Here is a 22147-nt window from a genome sequence, read left to right on the forward strand (position 1 = left end):
GATATTGTGTCAAATAACAATTTCAAATTTGCCATTTAATTAGTTAATAATATCTGTGATTTTTATATTCTATTAAGTTGTTTATTTGTGTAGTTTAGTTTAGTACGAAAGATATGTGGTATTGTAATGTTTTTGATTTTAATTTAATTAAAATAATATAAAATTAAAAGAAATAAATGAAAAATATATATATAATTTATAGATATTTTAATGTGTTGGGTTAAAATTAAAATAATTTAATAATTATAATTAAATAAAATTAATAATTAAATTATTTTAATTCATTTTAATTTTTATCTATGAAGCATTGAGAGGGATCAAATTTGTTGAGATGCAAACTTTTTTAAATGATAAGAGATTTGATCTGTTATGTTTAGTAGATCTACAGTTAAAAAAATGTAAGTTATAAGTTTAAACCAATATTATAATTATTATATAGTAGTTTAGATATAGTTCTTAAAAATAAAATAGTTGTAGTTGAGCATGGGGAGCATTGTTTATCTAGCTGTTAATATTAAAAAATAAACCTTTATATAAGCTCTATTATTGAACTACTTTTTGTTTTAGTTGAATGAGAAGGATAACTAAGTTAGATATAGACAATTTATTAATATTAAATATTAGTAAATGATTTTATTTGTTATATATCAAAATTTTATGTTTAAATACTTTATTGTTGATAAAGTTGAAATATTCTACATAAAATAGAAGAACTATATAAAATTGCCAAAAAAACACCACCTCCATCCAATCAATCAATTACACAACCATGAATAATTTTCAAACTAATAATAATAATAATAATATTAAATTATGTAAAATTGTATTATGATATATAAAATATTTAATTAAAGCACTAACTATTGCAAAAACAAAAACAAAGGGATTAAACATATTTTTAAAACTAATATAATATAATATAATAAATAAAATTTATATTTATATTTATATTTATCAAATATTAAAATTATAATTTTTATAATTATAATTATATTTATTAGTGTATATTTATATATTTACTATTGTTAATATAAATGTATTATGAAATGGTTATTTTTTATTATTTAAAATAATCTATTTTTTAATTTAAAATTGAGTAAAAATAATTTTAGATCAATCAACCTGTAAATATAAAAACTAATATTCTATAATATTATTTCAAATTCATTTAAAAATAAAAATTAAATTTATAATTTTTATAAAATTATTTAAGAAATACTAAGATATAAAATTGTTTAATTTTTTTGGATAATAAACTAATATATATTTAAAAGTTATGTGTATTATTTGATATGAAATTAACAAAAATTTATATCTAATTTGGGATAGTGAAGATTGAGAACTTAACACTTCAATGTTAAAGATAATTTTGACAATTATAAACAAGTATTTAAAATTATTCCTGGTCATTAATAAAAATAGAATAAGTTAACTATATTTTAAATGTTCATGCTGATCAAATAAATTGAATAAGTAAGAAAAAAAATTATGATATAAAAAAATAATTACATGAGAAAATCTATATCACTCTTTATAAATTAATTTATAATTTGTTATATTATTATAATTTTGGTCTTTTTAATTATAATTAATCATGAAAATTAATTATGAGTAATCACATCCAACATTATCTTATAACTTAAATTATTTTATAATTTAAATAATCATAATAAAAATTGATTCATCAAAATTAATCCTATTGGACTAGATTTTCAGAATCTACGTATTATGATAGGCTTTCCTATTTAGATTTTGAAAACCTAAACACACTGGAGTAGAATCAGTAAAAACTTTTCGGCGACAATTTTGATTTGAAGTGCATAAACAAAGATTCCCCGAGTTATTTTAGGACTTCTCATGCACCGATCCTTCATTCCGAAACGACTACAGCGATCATATCTTGCTATTAGAATTCCAAAGTAAAAACAAATATTTTAGGATTCCAATGTTAAAGACAGGGAAATGGTGAAGAGAAATTATTAAAATAACCTGAACAAAGGCACGCTAAGGGATGCGGCATTAACCTAACATGGGATTATTGAGTTGCTAGCTGCCCATTTGTTTCTTTTTGGGATTTGCTGAACTTCCGGCAGCTAAGTGATCGAAGAATGATTTAATAGGAACAAAATCCATGGAATTTGCAGTGGAGAAACCTTTGCAAGTCGTCAACGCCCCATCGATCACCAGATTCTGGCCGCTGCTGATGTAGCGGGCGTCATTGCTGCACAGAAAGAGGGCGGAGTTGGCAACGTCAATGGCTTCCAGAGTGACACCCTTAAGCTCCATCGTCTTCTCCAGCATATCTTCCGCGGATCGTTTGTCGAAAGAGGGGAAACTTTTCTTCATGGCGTCGATCAACATGGGTGTTGGCACGCCCGCCGGAGAAACGCAGTTCACCCGGATACCGTGCTGCGCCAGATCGATGGCCGCCGACTTCATAATCCCCAACACGGCGTGCTTAGACGCCGTGTAAGAAGGCCCGTTGGGTATCGCCATCACCGACGCCATGCTGCATGTCATAACCACGGAGCCTCTCGTTTTGGCGCCGATCATCGCCCGAGCCGCGTGCTTTGTGCACAGATACGCCCCCCTAACGTTCACCGACATGACCCTCTCAAAATCGAAGAGTCACGTCTGCCATGAACGAGAATAGCCCTCACGGGATTCCGAGGTCCTGAATGTCTGCAATTACTCCAAGAATAACTTGGCGCTTTCAAAGTTGAAATCGCCATAAAAGTTAATGGTTTTTATTTTGATGGTTCATTCAAAGTTGTTTAATGTAACATCCCAAAATAACTCAAGGTAAAATAAATTAGTTACGTATCGTAATTTCAAGAGTTACATATCAGTTACAAAACTGATTCTTGATATGTGTAAAAACTCGAGCAATGGAGGGAAGCCTCTAACAACTTATTCCTCCAACTACCGCACCTTTCAATAAAATGTATAACTATGCTTCGGGGTATACGTTACACCACATTAATGACTGCGAAGTTTTGGGAAAGATGGCAACAAGAAAGCTTTCTGCTAGATGTATTTGTTGTCATCTGGCAACTTTGGATGCCTGAGCATGCATTTCAAAGATCAGGCGCTGAGTTTGTGTTGGCGGCCATAAAGAAATCTCTGATGGAAGATGGAAGGAGGTTTTGCGTGGGAATGAACCATACACCAGGCGTTGGGTGGATTGTTCTTGGTAACTTGGTTTATTTAGAGATTACGCACAGAATTGCAATTCTCTGTTGATTATATTGATATGCGCAGACTTCTCTCGATTCTATGAATACGCTTCTATTCTAGACTTATTCAGTATAGATTGTCTAGATTTCGTTTTGCCGTAAAATTCTGTGTTCTGGTAAGCAAGTGAATCGTTCGTTCATGATATTGAGTTCACTATTTTAAAGGTTAATTTTCCTTTCTACGGTTGGGTTTATAAGTTAATAAGAAATTAGCATTTCACCTATTAGTGCTCGGATTTATATAGCGAGCAGATTTATTTAGCAAGCTTAATGGATTGGGTCCATGTTAGAGTTTCCCTCCCCAAGGGAGGTTATTTTTCCGTGTTGCAAGTGATGGAAGCATGCAGTGGAAGCATGGAGAGAGCCACTAATGAGATAAGTATTTATGACAATCTTGGAAAATATAAGAGTTTATGTTAGTACGTGAAATGAGTATATGTTATTTTGCTTATAGAAATAGCTATTTTGGGTAAGAAAAACACATATTCAAACAATAGCTATTGCATTTTTGGCATATTAAAAAAAAATAATAATAAAAGTAAATATTGCATTCTTGGAGAAGAGAATGCGTATTAAAGAAATAGAAGTAAATATTGCATTTTTGGAAAAGAGAATGCATATTAAAGAAATAGAAGTTAATATTGCATTTATGGAAAGAAAGAATGCATATAAAAGAAGTAGAAGTTAAGTTGGATTTTATTGGAAGGGATATATGCTTTATTGCATTGGGATACTAGTTAATTTAGAAGTTTCTTGTGAGAAATTTATGCATTGCATGCATGATAGAAATTGCGATATGATATGCTTTCTTGGCACATCGATAATCATTCTAACCTGCTTAAAGAAGAATGTATGTTTTATATACACAAATATAGTGTCTTTTTAGGAAAAGAGAGCATTCTTCATGCACGGAAATAATAACTTTATAAGAGACCTTTTGAAAAACAAAGATAGAGATTCTTTCCTTAAAAGACACACATGAATAGTGTCCATGCAAGAACCAGAATCCATACTTGTTTCATGACAAGAACATGGGTGGTGTGCTTAAGCATGGAAACAATTGTCGATTACATGTATGAAGATATAATGAATGTGTTATACATGTTAGTAGAACCAATGAGTTAGAACTCCTAAAGGGAATTATGCATTAATGTAAATAAACATTGTGGAGGTCAAGCAATATTTACTTGGGTGCATGTACTAGTTAAATAGTATGTCATGCGTGCTCATGCATATGAGTAGATGTTAAAAGATCTCTTTTAGAAGTTGCTTATTGATTGATTAATATGACATCTAATCTTGTTGCCAAGCTTGTTGACAACTACATTGACAGGAAACGATGGCAGATGATGGTGCCAAAGGAAAGTGATGTTTAACATTATGGCAGGAAAAGGATTATTGGTCCATGCAGATGAGTTCGAGTTGCAGGAACATACATTGTTAGAACAATCATGCCACAAGGATTATTGTATGTGGCGGTATGTAAGTGAAAGATTTACATGGAAATTGTATTAGCTTTTAGCTAGTTATGTGATAACTTAATGATAACTTATTGTAATGATTTTATAACAATGGTTAAGGGATGGAATCCCTTATAAGCCATTGAGTGAGGGGTGAAATCCCTCACGAGCGTTTAATAATAAGATTAAACGTTTGCTGGTTTTCACCCTACGGGGTTTCCAGGGTAAATTGGTGTTCAAATGGTGTGATTGCCTTTTGTGTCCATTGATAATGATGAGTCCTTGATGATGATGGTTCTTTATTTGATGTGACAACTATAATGTCTTAGTACATGATTATCTAATATGTTTAAGGATATCAAGAAATGGATGCAAGGATTCATGAGACAGTTTATGTTATTACAGTGGTGGCGAAAGGTTATGCAATGGTTATGAAACTTACTGTCTTTGATGGCAATTTACTTGATGTAATAATGAATAGTATATCTACGGTTAATGATGATTTGTGGAGTGTGAGTTGATTAATTACTTGTGGTAATTGTATAAAAACTTCTAACTCCCTACTTTTACATGCGAGGTTATCGGGGTATATGACATTTAAACATTAATTATGGTTTTGTTTGATGTTAATATAAGAATTTCTAAATTAGTTGGTTATTAGTATTTCTTACTTAGTAATGGAAGTGTTTTTGTGATACCCCAGAACTTCATGTTACTTTTACTTGTATGTTTTTACTTTACAATAAGGAAATAACTCTTGTTTTTACTTTTGGGAAATGGACAGTGATAATAATAGTTTTATTAAATAAATAAATAATTATTGCAGATGTGGTATTCTATGGGAGTTCTAAAAAAAAAGAATCACTGATGAACTTTAATAACTCTTTTCCACCCAACATTTATCAGTTATCAGTTATCAGTTAAGAGAAAACAAAGTGATAAAAGGAACCAGAATAAAAGCATATTAGAATTCTTCATTGTATTAATAGAAAAACTTTACAAAACAGTTAATAACAATGGTTCGCTTAAAATGATTACAAACCAGAATCTAGGGATAAAATTACATTTATGTGCCATGCAATCCCAAGAACAAGGAGCTGTCACCATTCAAAAAACAAAGGCCGTGTATAGCACAGCTCATAATTTAATCAGAAACCAAAACTAGGAAACCCTGTTTAGAGAAAAACCCTCATACAAGGTAAGAGGAGCCAGCAACAATCAAGGAAGACAAAACCCGTATACCCGGAGGCCCCGTGTTGGTTGGCCCATGACTATGAGTAGGTCTGGATGCCCTACACTAGAATCTCATGGTTAATACCTTTTACAGTCATCTAACCACCAAAGCTATGTAAACAAGACCTGCACCAATAATGCATGCAAAACCCTCATCACTTACCCGAAACCGCGAAGGTGAAGCAAGGGCGTTTCAACAACAGAGACTCCAGACACCATGTTGGAGGCGACACCTGTAGGAATTGAAACCTCATTGGCTTGACACCATAATAGGGTTAAATAACCAGTGAAAACAAGACTGAATTTAGAAACCGTGAACAGAATTCAAACCCGGATTCAAACTGTTAACTTGGTCTTACCTGATTCAAGTGGCAACATACAACTTCTATACAAGCTTGTCTATAGGTAGGTATTCCCGATGAACCCTCTTCCATGTACAACAGGAAGAAATTAATGAGTTGCAAAGAAAAAGTCATGAAAGGAGCCAGAACACAACCCCCGGAGCCATGCCCAGCATATGAATAAGGAAACCATGTGAACGTTGGGTCGAAAGGGTTTACCCTCGAAGCTTGACACAGCCTCAAATCCATCGCCAATCCCGCGTTGTGCACCAGCCCATAGATGGTAAGCGATTAGGACGAGTTCTAGCAGCTAGCAGCCATCCACCCAAGGGCTGCTCGGATGAGTCAGGGAAAGTCAACACAAGCCATGATGTGAGATACGGAGAATCGCTCGTAATTAATCAAATATGTACATACCATCAGGTCAGATTTAATAACTGTATGATTGCAGCAGTTAAGTAAGGTTGATCCAAGCTACATCGAAGTTTGGATACGTTAATGCCAAGCGTTATTGTAGGGTAACAATAGTTTAGGATTTTTATTAAATTTTGTATTTTAATTTTATTACGTATATCTATGTGTTTTATGTTATAGATGGATGTGGGTGTTACAATTGGTATCAGAGCCTCAAGTTACTACACCGAGGACAGGTTGAATGATTTGGAAAATAACAAAATGATTTTGATGCACATAGGAGCACTGGACGTAACCTAGAAGTATGGGTTCAATTGGGAGAAAACAAATGTTGGCACCAATGCTGCCTGACTTGAACTAGTTCAGCAGCTAAGAACATAAATGTAAAACCTACGAGCGGACAATGAGAGACTCCGTTTGAAACAAGTGAAAATCATGAAAAGTTTATTAGATAGATATAACCAGAGAAATCCAGACCCTAGTCAAGGAGAAGAAAATGGAACAGAAACACACCGACAACAAGAACAACATCAGGAATCAGAAGGGGGACAAACTAGTAACGAGGAGGAATCAGATAATGGTTCCAGCAAAAAGGGATTAAAAAGACAAAAAACAAAACTTCAAGGAGAATTCAAGAAGATCAAGCCACCAAACTATAACAGTGAAACAAAGGAAGCAACAAAGGCATGGCTTATTAACATGAACAAATATTTTCAAATATATGAATATGATGAAAATTTGAGAGCAAGGCTAAAAATTTATCAGTTGCAAGGCAAGGCCACCTTGTGGTGGGAGGAGATTAAAACAGTCAAGGAGATCAATGAGCCAGAGGTTACCTGGGAGCAATTCCAAAAGCATTTTAAGGATAGATATCTGACGGAGCGATTTTATGACGACAAAGAAAAAGAGTTTCATGATTTAAAACTAGGGCAGCAAACAATGGATGAATTTATAACAAAATTCACATCACTACTAAGATACGTCCCTTATATCCGAGAAGAAAAGGCTAAAGTCCAACGTTTTGTTAACAGCTTGCCTGCTTTCATGAAGGAAAGACTGGAATTTGACAATCCGAAAACAATGGATGAAGCAGTCCGAAAAGCTCGGATCTGTTATCAGCAAATGAGACAGAAAGGTGAAGTGCAGAAGAGTTGGCCAAGTAAGAAGGGACAGAAAAACTTTACAAATAACAAGAATATGAGGAACCTAGGAACCAAATTCTCAGGACGTAAAGCACCAAATGGACTTGTTAATCGAAATCAACAAAAGTATAGACCCCCAAGTGATGTAAGACAATGTGAGGCATCAAGTAAATTGGAAACCAGTCAGGTGCCCTGACCGCCGTTACAGTGCTGGGTTGCGAGGAACCCCATTGCTACAAGAACTGTCCTCATAGAGGGAGAGTAAAACCTGTTGCAACTATTCATGAAGATTCTATTGTGGGTGATGTAGCACAAAACGTACCTCAAATCAATGCAGATCTGGAAGATCGTTAGGCGGATTATCAACCTTCAATGGTGGAACTTGAAGGTAAAATATCCGATCATCTTGTTTCCATTTTAAAAGATCCAGGTGCTAGTTTGAGCTATGTTAGTCCCAGAATAGTAGATGAATGTCATCTAAAAAGTTCAAAATTTAAGAACACTTGGTTGGTTCAATTAGCTACCGGTGCAAAGAGAAAAGTTTGTGCAAAAGTTGAAGGTTGTGAAATAAAATTAGCAGAACATAAAATTAGCACAGATTTAAATATATTACCATTAGGCTCTTACGATGTCTTGATAGGCATGGACTGGCTGGAGCGGCAGTGGGCCTTAGTAAACTGTAAAGATAAGACCATTAATTTTCTGTCTGAAAATGGTGCTAGGGTAGAGGTTTAGGGGGTTAAGAGAGAAGTGAAGTTGTGATCTGTTACAACCCATCAACTGGCTAGATGTATGTGTAAGGGTTGTCAGATCTATGCAGTTCAAGTAGGATTTACAAACTCCAAATATAAAGTGTCAGCTCTAGAGGAAATTCCTGTAGTACAAGAGTTTAAGGATGTATTTCCAGAGGATATTCCCGGACTACCACCCAAGAGAAGTCTCGACTTTACCATAGAACTGGTCCCTGGAGCCACCCTAGTATCAAAGGCACCATACAGAATGAGTATTCCTAAGCTAACTGAATTAAAAATCCAGCTGCAAGAGCTGTTGGATAAAGGATATATCCGACCCAGTGTATCTCCTTGGGGAGCTCCAGTTCTGTTCATAAGGAAGAAGGATGGTACCCTGTGGCTGTGTATAGATTTCAGACAATTGAACAAGTTGACCATGAAAAATAAGTACCCCTTACCCCAGATCGATGACCTCTTCGATCAGGTTAAGGGAGCAGTGGTGTTTTCAAAGATTGATTTAAGATCTGGATATCACCAAATTCAGATTAAAGACATAGATATCTTTAAGACTTCTTTTAGAACACGCTATGGCCACTATCAGTTTGTAGGCTTGCCATTTGGTCTTACTAATGCTCCAACAACCTTCATGAGCATGATGAATGGGGTTTTCCATTCTTATCTGGATAAATTCATCCTTATATTCATTGATGACATTCTCATATACTCTAGAAGCATCGATGAGCATAAAGAGCACCTTCGCATAGTACTGCAAACCTTAAGGGAAAATCAGCTTTATGCTAAATTCAGCAAGTGTGATTTCTATAAAGATCAGATTCAGTACCTAGGACACATCATATCTTCTGAGGGTATAGTGGTCGATCCAGAGAAAATAAAAACCATTATGAATTGGCCTATTCTAGCCAATGTGACGGATGTACGCTCTTTCATGGGACTTGTTGGTTATTATAGAAGATTCATAAGGGGATTCTCCAAGGTTGCTTATCCAATTACTTCCCTACAAAAGAAAGGGACAACCTTCAAATGGTCAAAAGACTGTCAAGAAAGTTTTGATAGGTTGAAACAATTGCTCACAACAGCTCCGGTGTTAAAAATTGCAGATCCTGAAGAGGATTTTATAGTTTGTACAAACACATGCAAGGAGGGTGTGGGTGGCATTTTAATGTAGAATGACATGGTCATCGCTTACGAATCCTGTAAACTCAAGGAGCATGAACATAAATATTCTGCTTACGATTTGGAGCTAACTGTAGTAGTGCATGCCTTAAAAGTATGGCGGCACTATTTATTGGGGAAAATATTTCTGCTTAAAACAGACCACAACAGCTTAACCAGTTTTTTTAATCAGCCTACCTTAAACACATGCCAAGCTCGATGGACTACATTTTTAAGTGAATTTGACTTTGAAATTAAACACTTAAAGGGAAGAGAGAATAGGGTGGCAGATGTGTTAAGTAGAAAGCTGCACCACCTCTACGAAATCTCTTTTAGTCAAATTGAACTTAATTTTGTGGATCAATTAAAGGAGGCAGCCAAGAAGGATCCTGAATATAGCTATCTATGGCAACAAGTCAAGCTCGATGGACTACATTTTTAAGTGAATTTAACTTTGAAATTAAACACTTAAAGGGAAGAGAGAATTGGGTGGCAGTTGTGTTAAGTAGAAAGCTGCACCACCTCTACGAAATCTCTTTTAGTCAAATTGAACTTAATTTTGTGGATCAATTAAAGGAGGCAGCCAAGAAGGATCCTGAATATAGCTATCTATGGCAACAAGTAAAATTTGCGCAAGGTTCGGCGAAGCAAGGGGAGTATAGTACCTAACCAATTGTCTCTGAAACAAAGTATGTTAGATGAATTTCATAGAAGCCCCTATGTTGCTCACCTGGGCTATCAAAAACTTTTGATGGCTGTCAGGAAAGCCTACTACTGGCCTGGAATGAGGAAAGATATTGCCGAGTACCTAGCTAAATGTCTAGAGTGTCAGCAAGTCAAGACAGAACACCAACACCCTGCTGGATTATTGTAGCCGCTACCTATCCTAAATGGAAATGGGATACTATAACTTTAGATTTTATAACGGGGTTGCCATGGTCTAAAAGGCAGAATGACTCAATTATGGTAGTAGTAGATAAGTTGAGCAAGACAGCTCATTTCACACCTGTCAAATCCACATACCAAACATCCCAGATAGCTGATGTATTCACGAGGGAAATTTTCAGGCTACATGGTATGCCGAAAGTCATAATATCTGATAGGGATTTTAAGTTCACTTCTGCCTTTTGGAAAGTGTTGTTCACCGAGTTAGGTACACAGGTCCACTTCAGCACTGCCTATCACCCCCAGACTGATGGACAAACCGAGCGAGTGAATCAAGTGGTAGAGGATATGTTGTTCATGTATGTGATGTAGCAACCCAAGAAATGGGAAGAATATCTACATCTGGTAGAATTCGTGTATAATAACGGTTATCATGAGTCACTTAAGATGAGTCCCTTTGAGGTACTTTATGGAAGGAAATGCACCATACCTACAAACTAGAATAGTCCGGAGGATAAAGTGATATTAGGACCAGATATGCTGGAGGAAATGGATAAAACTGTGAAGAGGGTTCAGCAAAATTTGAAGGCTACCCAAGACCGATAGAAAATGTATGCTAACAAAAAGAGAACTTACCGAGAATTTCAGGTGGGAGATCATGTGTATGTGCGGATTAAACCAAAGCGGAGTATGTTGAAGTGGGGGAAGTGCGCTAAGTTGGCCCTCAGTTCTGTGGCCCATTCCAAATTTTGGACAAAATCAGGTCGGTGGCCTACCAACTAGCCTTGCCCAGCCACATTTGGGTCCATAATGTGTTCCATGTTTCCCTTTTAAAGAAGTATGTATATGACCCCAGACATATCATAAATTGGCAAGAGCTTCAGGTAAAAGATATTATATATAAATACATGAATGTACATACATGAGAATACATATATATATATATATATATATATATATATATATATATATATATATATATATATATTATATATATATATATATATATATATAACTCAAAAGTTACTTACTTTAGAGTGTGGTGATTATGTACACATCAATTATATAACAATGATATTTGTGGCAGGTCAACCGGAAGGAGAATTTCTTTTCAAACCCCTACAAATACTCGATCAAAGAGAAGTAACATTGCAGAAATGAGCTATCATCCAAGTTAAAGTGCAGTGGAAGCACTTTAGCCCGGAGGAAGCCACTTGGGAAGATAAAATTTTTATGCAGGAGGCATATCCAAAATTATTCAGGAAATAGCTAGAAAGATGAACACCGAGGACGGTGTTCCGCTAAGAGGGGGAAAATGTGACACCCCAGAACTTCAAGTTACTTTTACTTGTATGTTTTTTCTTTACAGTAAGGAAACAAACTCTTGTTTTTACTTTTGGGAAATGGACATTAAATAGATTCAGTAATAATAATAGTTTTATTAAATAAATAAATAATTATGGCAGATGTGGTATTCTATGGGAATTCTAAAAAGAAAGAATCACTAATGAACCTTAGTAACTCTTTTTCACCCAACAGTTATCAGTTATCAGTTATTAGTTAAAGAAACAATTACCCTCCCTCTACTCTTCCCTTACAAAAGGAGGAGAGAAGGAGGGAGGGGGCTTTTCTTTCTAGAAAAGAAATTCCTTGAGCTGAAGGAGGATTCAATGGGAATGAGTTTTAAAAAAAAAATTCCCTGGAGGAAGTAAGAGTGATTGTTGGTTGGACTTAGAGTCTTGAGGCCAAGCAACAGAAATTGCTACATGCAAATAACTGATTTATTGGGTAAAAGAGGAGCTTGGGGGGAGAACCCTGGACGTGATTGCCAGGTTCTCATAGGAAGGGTGGAAAAAGGTTCATTGATTATGGTTTGGCCTCGCCATGGCAGATAAGTACAATCTGGATAAGTATGTCTTGCTTAATTAATGTGTAAAAGTTTAGGATATAAATATTTTGGAGTTGGATTTATACTATTTTGTTAATCCTGTTTCAAATTGAAAAGTAGTGCTATGAATTAGGGGTAAATTAACTTAGATGTAAGTTAAATTAGATGCAAGTTAATTAAAATGTGCAGATAACAAACTGTTGAAAATGTGCATGTTATAGTACAGATAGAACGAATGCACAGGACCTATATCTTAAACTTGAATGCATTAACCTGTATGCCAAATTTAGCAATCTGGGTAAGATTGTGCAACCCAACCCGAGCATAGAATGATTCTAAGAAAAGAAAAATAAACTTGAACATATAACAGAATGCCCAGAGTTAGCCAAGCATCACTAAAAGAACGAAACTATATGAATCGAGGTGGGTATTCCAACTTATGTTTATGAAAGAAAGAATACATGAAATTACATTCAGATAAGAGTGATATGGGCTAGAAACTGACCAAACTTGTCTATGTGACTGCAATTGTAACCATGACAGATAACCTAGCGTAACAAAACCTTAGGAACAAGATACATTAAACAAATACCCATACAAGAGATAAATAAGTATTTACAGTATTTATACTTTCGTGATTTTAGTTGATGGACCTCTCGCGAGGAATCATGATAGTAAGCGAAAATTCATTACCATAATTTTGTTCCAATGTGATAAGCAGTTAAAAACACAGTGCCTTATACAGAGATAGGAGATCCGGGAAACATGGTTTCCTTTGTAAAAATAATAACATTGTTTTAACAGTCTCGGTCCTTCAGATTTGTTCCGAGGGCAACCTAAGAGGATGCCCTGGAATGACGTTCTGAGGACAAAACAAACTAATGATTCACCAAATCAACGATACAAATTTCAGAGAGCAAACTCAGCGATAAAAGGAACCGGAATAAAAGCATATCATAATTCTTCATTGTATTAATAGAAAAACATTACAAAATAGTTAATAACAATGGTTCCCTTAAAATGATTAGAAACTAGAATCCAGGGATAAAATACCATTTATGTGCCATGCAATCCCAAGAACAAGGAGCCGTCACCATTCAGAAAACAGAGGCCGTGTATAGCACAACTCATAATTTAATCAAAAACCAAAAATGGGAAACCCCGTTCAGAGCAAAACCCTCATACAAGGTAAGAGGAGCCAGCAACAATCAAGGAATACAAAACCACATACCTGGAGGCCCCGTGCTGGTTGGCACATGACTGTGAGTAGGTCTGGATGCCGCACCCACTTTCCATTTGGGCGAACCCTACACCAGAATCCTCTAACCACCCAAGCTATGTAAACAAGACCTGCACCAATGATGCATGCAAAACCCTCATCACTTACCCAAAACCGCGAAGGTGAAGCAAGGGCATTTCAGCGACAAAGACTCCAGACATGATGTTGGAGGTGACACCTGCAAGAATTGAAACCTCATTGGCTTGACACTATAATAGGGTTAAATAAGCAGTGAAAACAAGGCTGAATTTAGAAACCGTGAACAGAATTCAAACCCGGATTCAAACTGTTAACTTGGTCTTACCTGATTCAAGCAGCAGCATACAACTTCTATACAAGCTTGTCTATAGGTAGGTATGCCCAGTGAACCCTCTTCCATGCACAGTAGGTAGAAATCAATGAGTTGCAGAGGAAAGTCATGGAAGGAACTAGAACACAACCCCCAGAGCCATGCCCAGCAAATGAACAAGGAAACCACGTGAACGCCGGGTCGAAAGGGTTTACCCTCGAAGCTTGACACAACCTTGAATCCATCGCCAATCCCGCGTTGTGCACCGGACCACAGGTGGCAAGCGATTAGGATGAGTTCTGGCAGCTGGCAGCCATCCAGCCAAGGGTCGCCCGGATGAGCCAGGGAAAGTCAACACAAGCCATGATGTGAGATACGGAGAATCGCTCATAATTAATCAAATGTGTACATACCATTGGGTCAGATTTAATAACCGTATGATAGCAGGAGTTAAGTAAGGTTGATCCAAGCTACATCGAAGCTTGGATACGTCAATGCCAAGCGTTGTTGTATTGCAGTAGGGTAACAATAGTTTAGGATTTTTATTAAATTTTGTATTTTAATTTTATTACATATATCTATGTGTTTTATGTTATACATGGATGTGGGTGTTACAGTTTTTAAAGTTTTGCGACAGTTAATAATAGTGAATTTTCAATTATAATTTTATTTTTTAATAATGTAAAATATATCATAACTTAAATATTTTGATATTTACTAAAAATTTAATTTAAATATAATAATACTAATTTTTTATATTCATATAACTACCTCTCAGTTGGATTTGTCATGTCATCAAGGAATATCTCCAACTAGTTATATAAAAGGGAGTGGCATTAATAATGCTTCTAGTTCCAATTGTTGAAGGACGTGAATTTCTTTGCCTTGGTGGTTGTATTCATTGCATGTTGGGTTATGGTTAACAACTTGTTCAAACTATTTTAAACATATTAAATTTTATATATATATATATATATATATATATTCAAAGAAGAGAAACATATTAAATTATATATAGTTATTACTTTTATTGAATTGAAAATAAAAGTTTAAAAAATACACAATATATATTTTGAAAAAATATTGAAATAACAAGTTCCACATAACAATGAACTAATTATAACTAACAACTCGTTCAAACTACTTTAAACATATTAAATTAACTAATTAATTAATTATATATATATAGCTATTACTTTTATTGAACTGAAAGTAAAAATTTAAAAAATACACCATATATATTTTAAAAAACAAATTGAAATAGTAAGTTCCACTTGCTAGTGAACTGACCTCAGTGATAATTGCATAATAAAACTAAAACAAAATTAACCAATTAAATTTTAAATAAATAAAATTTAAATATTTTTAAAAATAAAGAAATTTTGTTTTATAAAATTAAACTTATACATTGCTATTTAAATTTGTATTCAAACTTTAATTAGTTAAAAGTCCACGCATTAACACATTGGCATGATAAATAATAAAAAAAACCTAAATTAATTAGAGAGAAAAGTTAAATTAATTTTTTAGTGAAAATAAATTTGATATTTTATAATTGGTAGATTCCGAGTTAAAATAGATTTAGACTATAATTTTAGACTAATATTATAAGTGTTGTATAATAATTTATATATGGTTCTTAAAAATAAAACAATAGTTGCAGAATCCCTGCTTATTTAGCTCTCAATTGAGTAGGAAGGAAATATTCAAAAATAAGTCTTGATATAGATGGTATCATTGAATAGCTTTATGTTTTAGTTGAATACTGATAACTAAATTGGAAATAGAAAAATTGTTAAAAAGTAATTAAATTAGAAAGAGAATTTTTTTTAATATTAAATATAGACAAATGATTGTATTAGTCATATATTAAAATTTTATTTTTAAATATTTTATTGATAAATAGAATCGAAATTTACTTAAAAAAATTACAGTTAGAAAATAGAAAAAATACATAAAAAAACAATTATTTAAATTTGTGTTATAAATATTAATTAAAACACAAACTAATGCAAAAATAAAGACCAACTCATTACCATATCTTGTTAAAACTAATATAATATAATAAATAAAATATATATTCATATTCATCAAATATTAAAATTATATTTCTTGATGATGATGATGATGATGGTTAACGTCCGCTGAGACCAAATAATGATCTATCAGACCTAAAAAGACAAATTATTTATTTTGATTTAAGATTTTATTCCTATGCTCAAAAAGCTTGGAGAGAAGCCTCCAAGCTTTTATAGTTATAAGAAGAGCTTCGGCGTAGATCACATATAGAAAGACCTTTGTCGACGCAGAGACTCCAACGGCTAAATCGAACAACGGCTACTTTTGACCTTAGGACCCAGGTCAAATTATTATTCATTAATTTAATATTATTATTATTTTTAATATTAATACAAAAAATATTTTTAATGGTTAGTTTTTTAAAAAAAATTAATTAATAATTATATATATATATATATATATATATAGATATATATATATATATATATAATAAATAAATAAATAAAAATAATAAATAAATAAATAAAATGCTTTTAGAGGTTAGTTTAAGAAGATAATTTACTTATTTATTTAAATTATTATATAATAATATGTTGTTAAGGACAAGAATAATTTCAAGTAATTTATTAATTAATTTATTTATATATATATAAAGTTAGGGTTAAAAAATATAAATAAATAATTTAAATGGTTAGTTAGAAAAGGTAATTAATTTAATTTAATTTAATTATTTATTATTATATATTAATAATATAGTCTTAATATAGGTAAATTTTTTAATTAAATTATTTATTAAATATAATTAATATTATATTGGTAATATAGTCTTGATATTAATATATTAATAATATTAATAGTCAAATTATTATTTATTAGTTTAATATTATTATTATTATTCTTATTTATGGAAATAAGTTAAATTAGGTAGAAATATATAGGTAAATAAAATAATTTTAATGGTTAGTTTTAAAAACTATAATTTAGTTTATATATATATATATTATATATATATATATATATATATATATATATTTATTTATTTATTTATTTATTTATTTATTAAAGATATAATATTAGGTTATTAAGATAAAAGTTAGGTGGGAATTAGTTAAATTGAGGACCTAACTTTTTTACAAACAAGGTAAATGAAAGAGGTTAGTTAAATCAAATAAATAATAATAATATATCTTCGTTAATAGGAAAGGAAAAAAATAAAAATAAAAATAAAAATAAAAAATAAAAATAAAAATAAAAATAAATAAATAATAATAATAATAATAAGTAAAAGAAATTATTATTTATGATAATAAATACCAATATCAATCAGGGAAAACGGAGCGACACAAAATACACAGGAGAAGGATTGAAAAGAGTCCAGAGCAAGAAGGATGAACCATAGGAGGTAGGAAGGCTCCAGGGGAACGACGAAAGCGAAAAAGATGAAAAGGGGGGGGGGGGGGGGGGGGGGAGACTAAGATGAAAGGGCAGGGATCCAACATCTACTGATCTTCCAGCCGTCATCTCTATTGAGATTGTTAGGCCTTCTTTCGATCTCAATAGCTTCCCTGAGTTTACGATGATGGAACATGGCAACTTTGGCAACAACCTTAGCCTCCTCAATACTAACGTGATGCTTGGTCTTATCCACATGCTCTGCTAGCGCTGAAGACTTGGTTCTCCCATGTCTTAGGTCAGCTGCATGTTCGCTAATCCTCTGATGGATGGAGCGCCCTGTTTCCCCGATGTAGGGGGTCCCACACGAACAAGGGATCAAGTAGACACCCTTCATGTCCTTGGGGTTAACGGGATCTTTAACCGATCGGAGGGAATTACGAATAGTTTTGAGGGGTCTAAATGAAGAGGGAATATCATACCTCTTAAGGATCCGGGCAATCTTGTCCGTGGTTCCTTGGACATATGGAAGGTGGACACCTAGTCGGCGCTCTTTAGGCTCCTTCCTAATAACTGCATTTCTAGATGCTTTAAGGAAAGCCTTCTGACCTAGCCGCCTACTATATCCATTTTCCACAAAGACATCAAGGAGATGGGATTTCTCCTTATCAAAGCTCTCATTATCAGAAATCCTGAGGGCACGAGTAGCGAGGGTGTTAAGGACACCCATCTTCTGAGCAGGGAAATGATGGGAATCAACATGAAGATACTACTCAGTATGCGTTTTCTTCCGGAACACAGAGTGGGAGAGATAGCCGTCCTTATTCCTAGAAATAAGAATATCTAGGAAAGGGAGGCAACCATTGACCTCTTTCTCCATGGTGAACTTAATGGTAGAGGACTGATTGTTGAGGTGATTGAAGAAGTGATCCAACTCCTCTTGGCCATGGGACCAGATGACGTTAGTGTCATCCACATACCTTTTCCAAAGCTTCGGAAGGAGACGAGCCGAGGCTAAAGCTTTGGCTTCGAAATCTTCCATAAAAAGATTCGCAACAATCGGGGAAAGGGGGAGCCCATGGCAACACCACAAGTCTGTTCAAAGAATTCACCCTCGAAACAGAAGAAAGTGGAAGTGAGACAGATCTCAACCAGATGCGCGGTATCGGGATCTGTTAGGCGATAGATCACTTCCAAGGCCTCCTTTATAGGGATGCAAGTATAAGGAGAGACCTAATCAAAGCTGACAAGAATGTCCTCAGGGTCCAGCCTAATATCCTTAAGCTCTTTAATGAAGGAAGCAGAGTCTTTAATGAAGGACTCAGTGCGGCCGACAAGGGGCTTAAGTTTGAGAGCGAGTAACTTAGCAAGAAGGTAGGTTGGACCACCAATGGTGTTGACGATAGGCCTCAGAGGGGCCCCTTCCTTGTGGATCTTAGGTAACCCATAGATCCTAGGAGCAATGGGACTGCTCTCAATGAGTTTGTGGCACAGGGAACTCACCGAGCTACTAGACTTGATGGCGAGAGCCACTGTCCTAGAAATCTTCTTCAGAGGGTTCTTGGGCAGTTTTTTATAACTGCCACTATTGTGAAGATGATCTAACATCTTCTTACGGTAATCATCCTTGTTAAGGATAACCGTAGCTCCTCGTTTATCAGCCTTTAGAATGACAATATCTTCGTTCTGATTTAAGGATTTTAGGGCAGAGAATTCCTCATTGCTGAGGTTCTTCCGAGGGGGCTTAGCCTTTCTAAGGACGACAGCACAATCCTGCCTAATAGTGTCCTTGATATTATCCAGAAGATCCCTAATCCCGTATTCTACGTCGCAAATAATGTCATCCACCGGGATGCTTCTAGGGGCAAGGGAAAAATTTAAACCCTTGCTTAAAAGGCTAAAAACAGAAGGGGAGAAAGAAAAACTAGAAAGGTTAACAACCTTATTATTCCGAGAAGAAGGGGGAGAAATAACCGAGCCCTCATCCTTGATATTGTTAAGAAAATCTTTATCATCATGGAATAAAATATTATTATTATAATCACTAAAACTGTTATTTCTTATATTTATAATTATGTTCATTATGATATAGCATTGTTAATAAAAATGTATTATGAAGTGGTTAGATTTAAATTATTATTTAAAATAATAAGACTTTTTAATTTAAAATTGAGTATAAATATAATATTTATTATATATATATTTCAAATTTATTAAAAAAAATTATCAAATTTAAATTTATTATTTTTGTAAAAATATTTAATAAATTCTAAAATATAGAATTGTTTAATTTTTTGGATAGTAAATTATTATATATTTAAAAATTGAACGTATCATTTAATATAAAAGTAACAAAAGTTTATATATAGTTTGGGATAGTGAGAATAAAGAATTGAAGTCTTCAATGTTAAAGATAGTTTTGATAATTACAAAATAATATTTAAAATTATTGCTAGTTATGAATAAAGGTAAAATAAGCTAAATATGATATTACTGCTTATAATAATAAAATACATTAGGTAAGTAAAATCTTCTTTGATACATGAGCAAATTTGTATCACTGCTTATATATTGATTTATGATTTGTGATATTATTGTAATATTGGATATATTTTTAGTTATAATTAATCAGAATTAATTATATTCCAGCCAAATTAATTATGAGTAATTACATTAATATTATTTTATAATCTAAATAAATATAATAAAAAATAACTTGTCAAAATTAATAATATTAGGCTCTAGATTTTCGGAGCCTATCTTATTTGCCCATAATATTTGTCCTGATATAGCATTTGATAAATTTCAATTTAAAATAAATCTACACAAACTTATAATATTTTAGTTATACATTATATTTACATATAATTATTAACGATGATAATGATAATAATTTCTTTCGCATAAAATTAGTTAAATAAAATAAATAAAAATACTATATTTTATATATATATATATATATATGAAAAATGTAAATCTACTATTATGTATATATGTATGAGAAAGACTTTACATCTGCATAATATGATAGGGTTTCCTATTTTAGATTTGAAGTGCAGATTCCCCGAGTAATTTTAGGACTTGTGATGCACCGATCCTTCATTTGCGAAAAGACTCCACCGATCATATCTTGCTATTAGAATTCCAAAGTAAAAACAAATATTTTAGGATTCCAATGTTAAAGACAGGGAAATGGTGAAGAGCAATTATTAAAATAACCTGAACAAAGGCACGCTAAGGGATACGGCATTAACCTAACATGGGATTATTAAGTTGCTAGCTGCCCATTTCTTTCTTTTTGGGATTTGCTGCAACTTCCGGCAGCTAAGTGATCGAAAAATGATTTAATAGGAACAAAATCCATGGAATTTGCAGTGGAGAAACCTTTGCAAGTGGTGAACGCCCCATCGATGACCAGATTCTGGCCGCTGATGTAGCGGGCGTCATCGCTGCACTGAAAGAGGGCGGAGTTGGCAACGTCAATGGCTTCCAGAGTGACACCCTTCAGCTCCATCGTCTTCTCCAGCATATCTTCCGCGGATCGTTTGTCGAAAGAGGGGAAACTTTTCTTCATGGCGTCGATCAACATGGGCGACGGGACGCCCGCCGGAGAAACACAGTTCACCCGGATGCCGTGCTGCGCCAGATCGATGGCCGCCGACTTCATAATCCCCAACACCGCGTGCTTCGACGCCGTGTAAGAAGGCCCGTTAGGCATCGCCATCACCGACGCCATGCTGCATGTCATAACCACGGAGCCTCTCGTTTTGGCGCCTATCATCGCCCGAGCCGCGTGCTTCGTGCACAGATACGCCCCCCGCACGTTCACCGACATGACCCTCTCAAAATCCTCGAGAGTCACGTCTGCCATGGACGAGAACAGCCCGCCCGGGATCCCGGCGTTGCTGAACATTGTGTCGAGACGCCCGTGCTTCTCCAGCGCGTAGTCCACCAGGGCCGATACATCCGTTTCCTTTGACACATCGCAGTGGAAATAGCAGGCATTCGGAGCGAGGGATTTAGCCAAACGAGTTCCGAGGTCGTCCTGAACGTCTGCAATTACTACTTTTGCTCCATTCTCCACGAATAACTTGGCGCTTTCCTCTCCTATGCCGCTAGCTCCTCCTGTGATCACAGCGACCTTGCCCTCCAGCCTGAAATATCAAATCCAACAAAAGCAGCCATCAGAGTTATTCTTTGTTACCAATAAATAAATATCGCCATGAAATTTCAGTGAAGAATTACCTCATATTGTCTACTGCCTGTGCAAAGCGCAACGGTGGATATACAGAATTTGGACGGGGCAAACAACAAATTTGTAGTGCCTTCATCGCCGTGGCATGCCCATGAGTCTCCCACCAACCCACCTTACTTTTCTGGCTTCTGTAGTAGATAATACCTACTTTACTGTTCTGACGATCTATGAGAAACTTCACGCACTACTTCTGCACTAGGCATTATAAAAGTCTTATAGTGCATGTATGTAAGTCTCAACATTAAAAAATTCTTGAGCAGTGGGCCTTGATAAAAGCTTCATTTCTTTTGAGGTGGACAGGAGTCCTTATTTTAACAGTTTATTTCGTTTTAGGTGCGCGACACGATGTGACTGAAGTATAGTTTGTGGAAGTATATATCACATTGTAGTACAACACATCATATTTTTAA

General features: G+C 34.3%; 1 protein-coding gene and 1 pseudogene across 1 annotated transcript; both read right to left on the bottom strand.

Annotated features, from left to right (window-relative positions):
- Window positions 1-2035: 2035 nt before the first annotated feature.
- On the bottom strand, window positions 2036-6519 carry LOC149220775 (short chain aldehyde dehydrogenase 1-like; annotated as a pseudogene).
- Window positions 6520-20590: 14071 nt separating this feature from the next.
- LOC149220776 (momilactone A synthase-like) lies at window positions 20591-21858 on the bottom strand. Its single transcript, XM_089382855.1, has 2 exons — window positions 21728-21858; window positions 20591-21636 (listed from the first exon to the last, which is right to left on the bottom strand). Exons 1-2 carry the CDS (start codon window positions 21811-21813, stop codon window positions 20751-20753), a joined length of 972 nt encoding a protein of 323 aa, XP_089238981.1. The 5' UTR covers window positions 21814-21858; the 3' UTR covers window positions 20591-20750.
- Between the last annotated feature and the right edge of the window lie 289 nt (window positions 21859-22147).

This window comes from Pinus tabuliformis, chromosome Q (genome assembly GCF_031772625.1).
Source record: "Pinus tabuliformis cultivar Carrire ecotype Pingquan chromosome Q, CPIR1, whole genome shotgun sequence".
In the NCBI taxonomy this organism is placed as follows: Eukaryota; Viridiplantae; Streptophyta; class Pinopsida; order Pinales; family Pinaceae; genus Pinus; species Pinus tabuliformis.

Coding starts and splice junctions, on each gene's coding strand:
- LOC149220776 (XM_089382855.1), bottom strand. CDS start 21,813: ATGAAGGCACTACAAATTTGTTGTTTGCCCCGTCCAAATTCTGTATAT. Junction 21,637..21,727: donor CAGGCAGTAGACAATATGAG/GTAATTCTTCAC, acceptor TTGATATTTCAG/GCTGGAGGGCAAGGTCGCTG.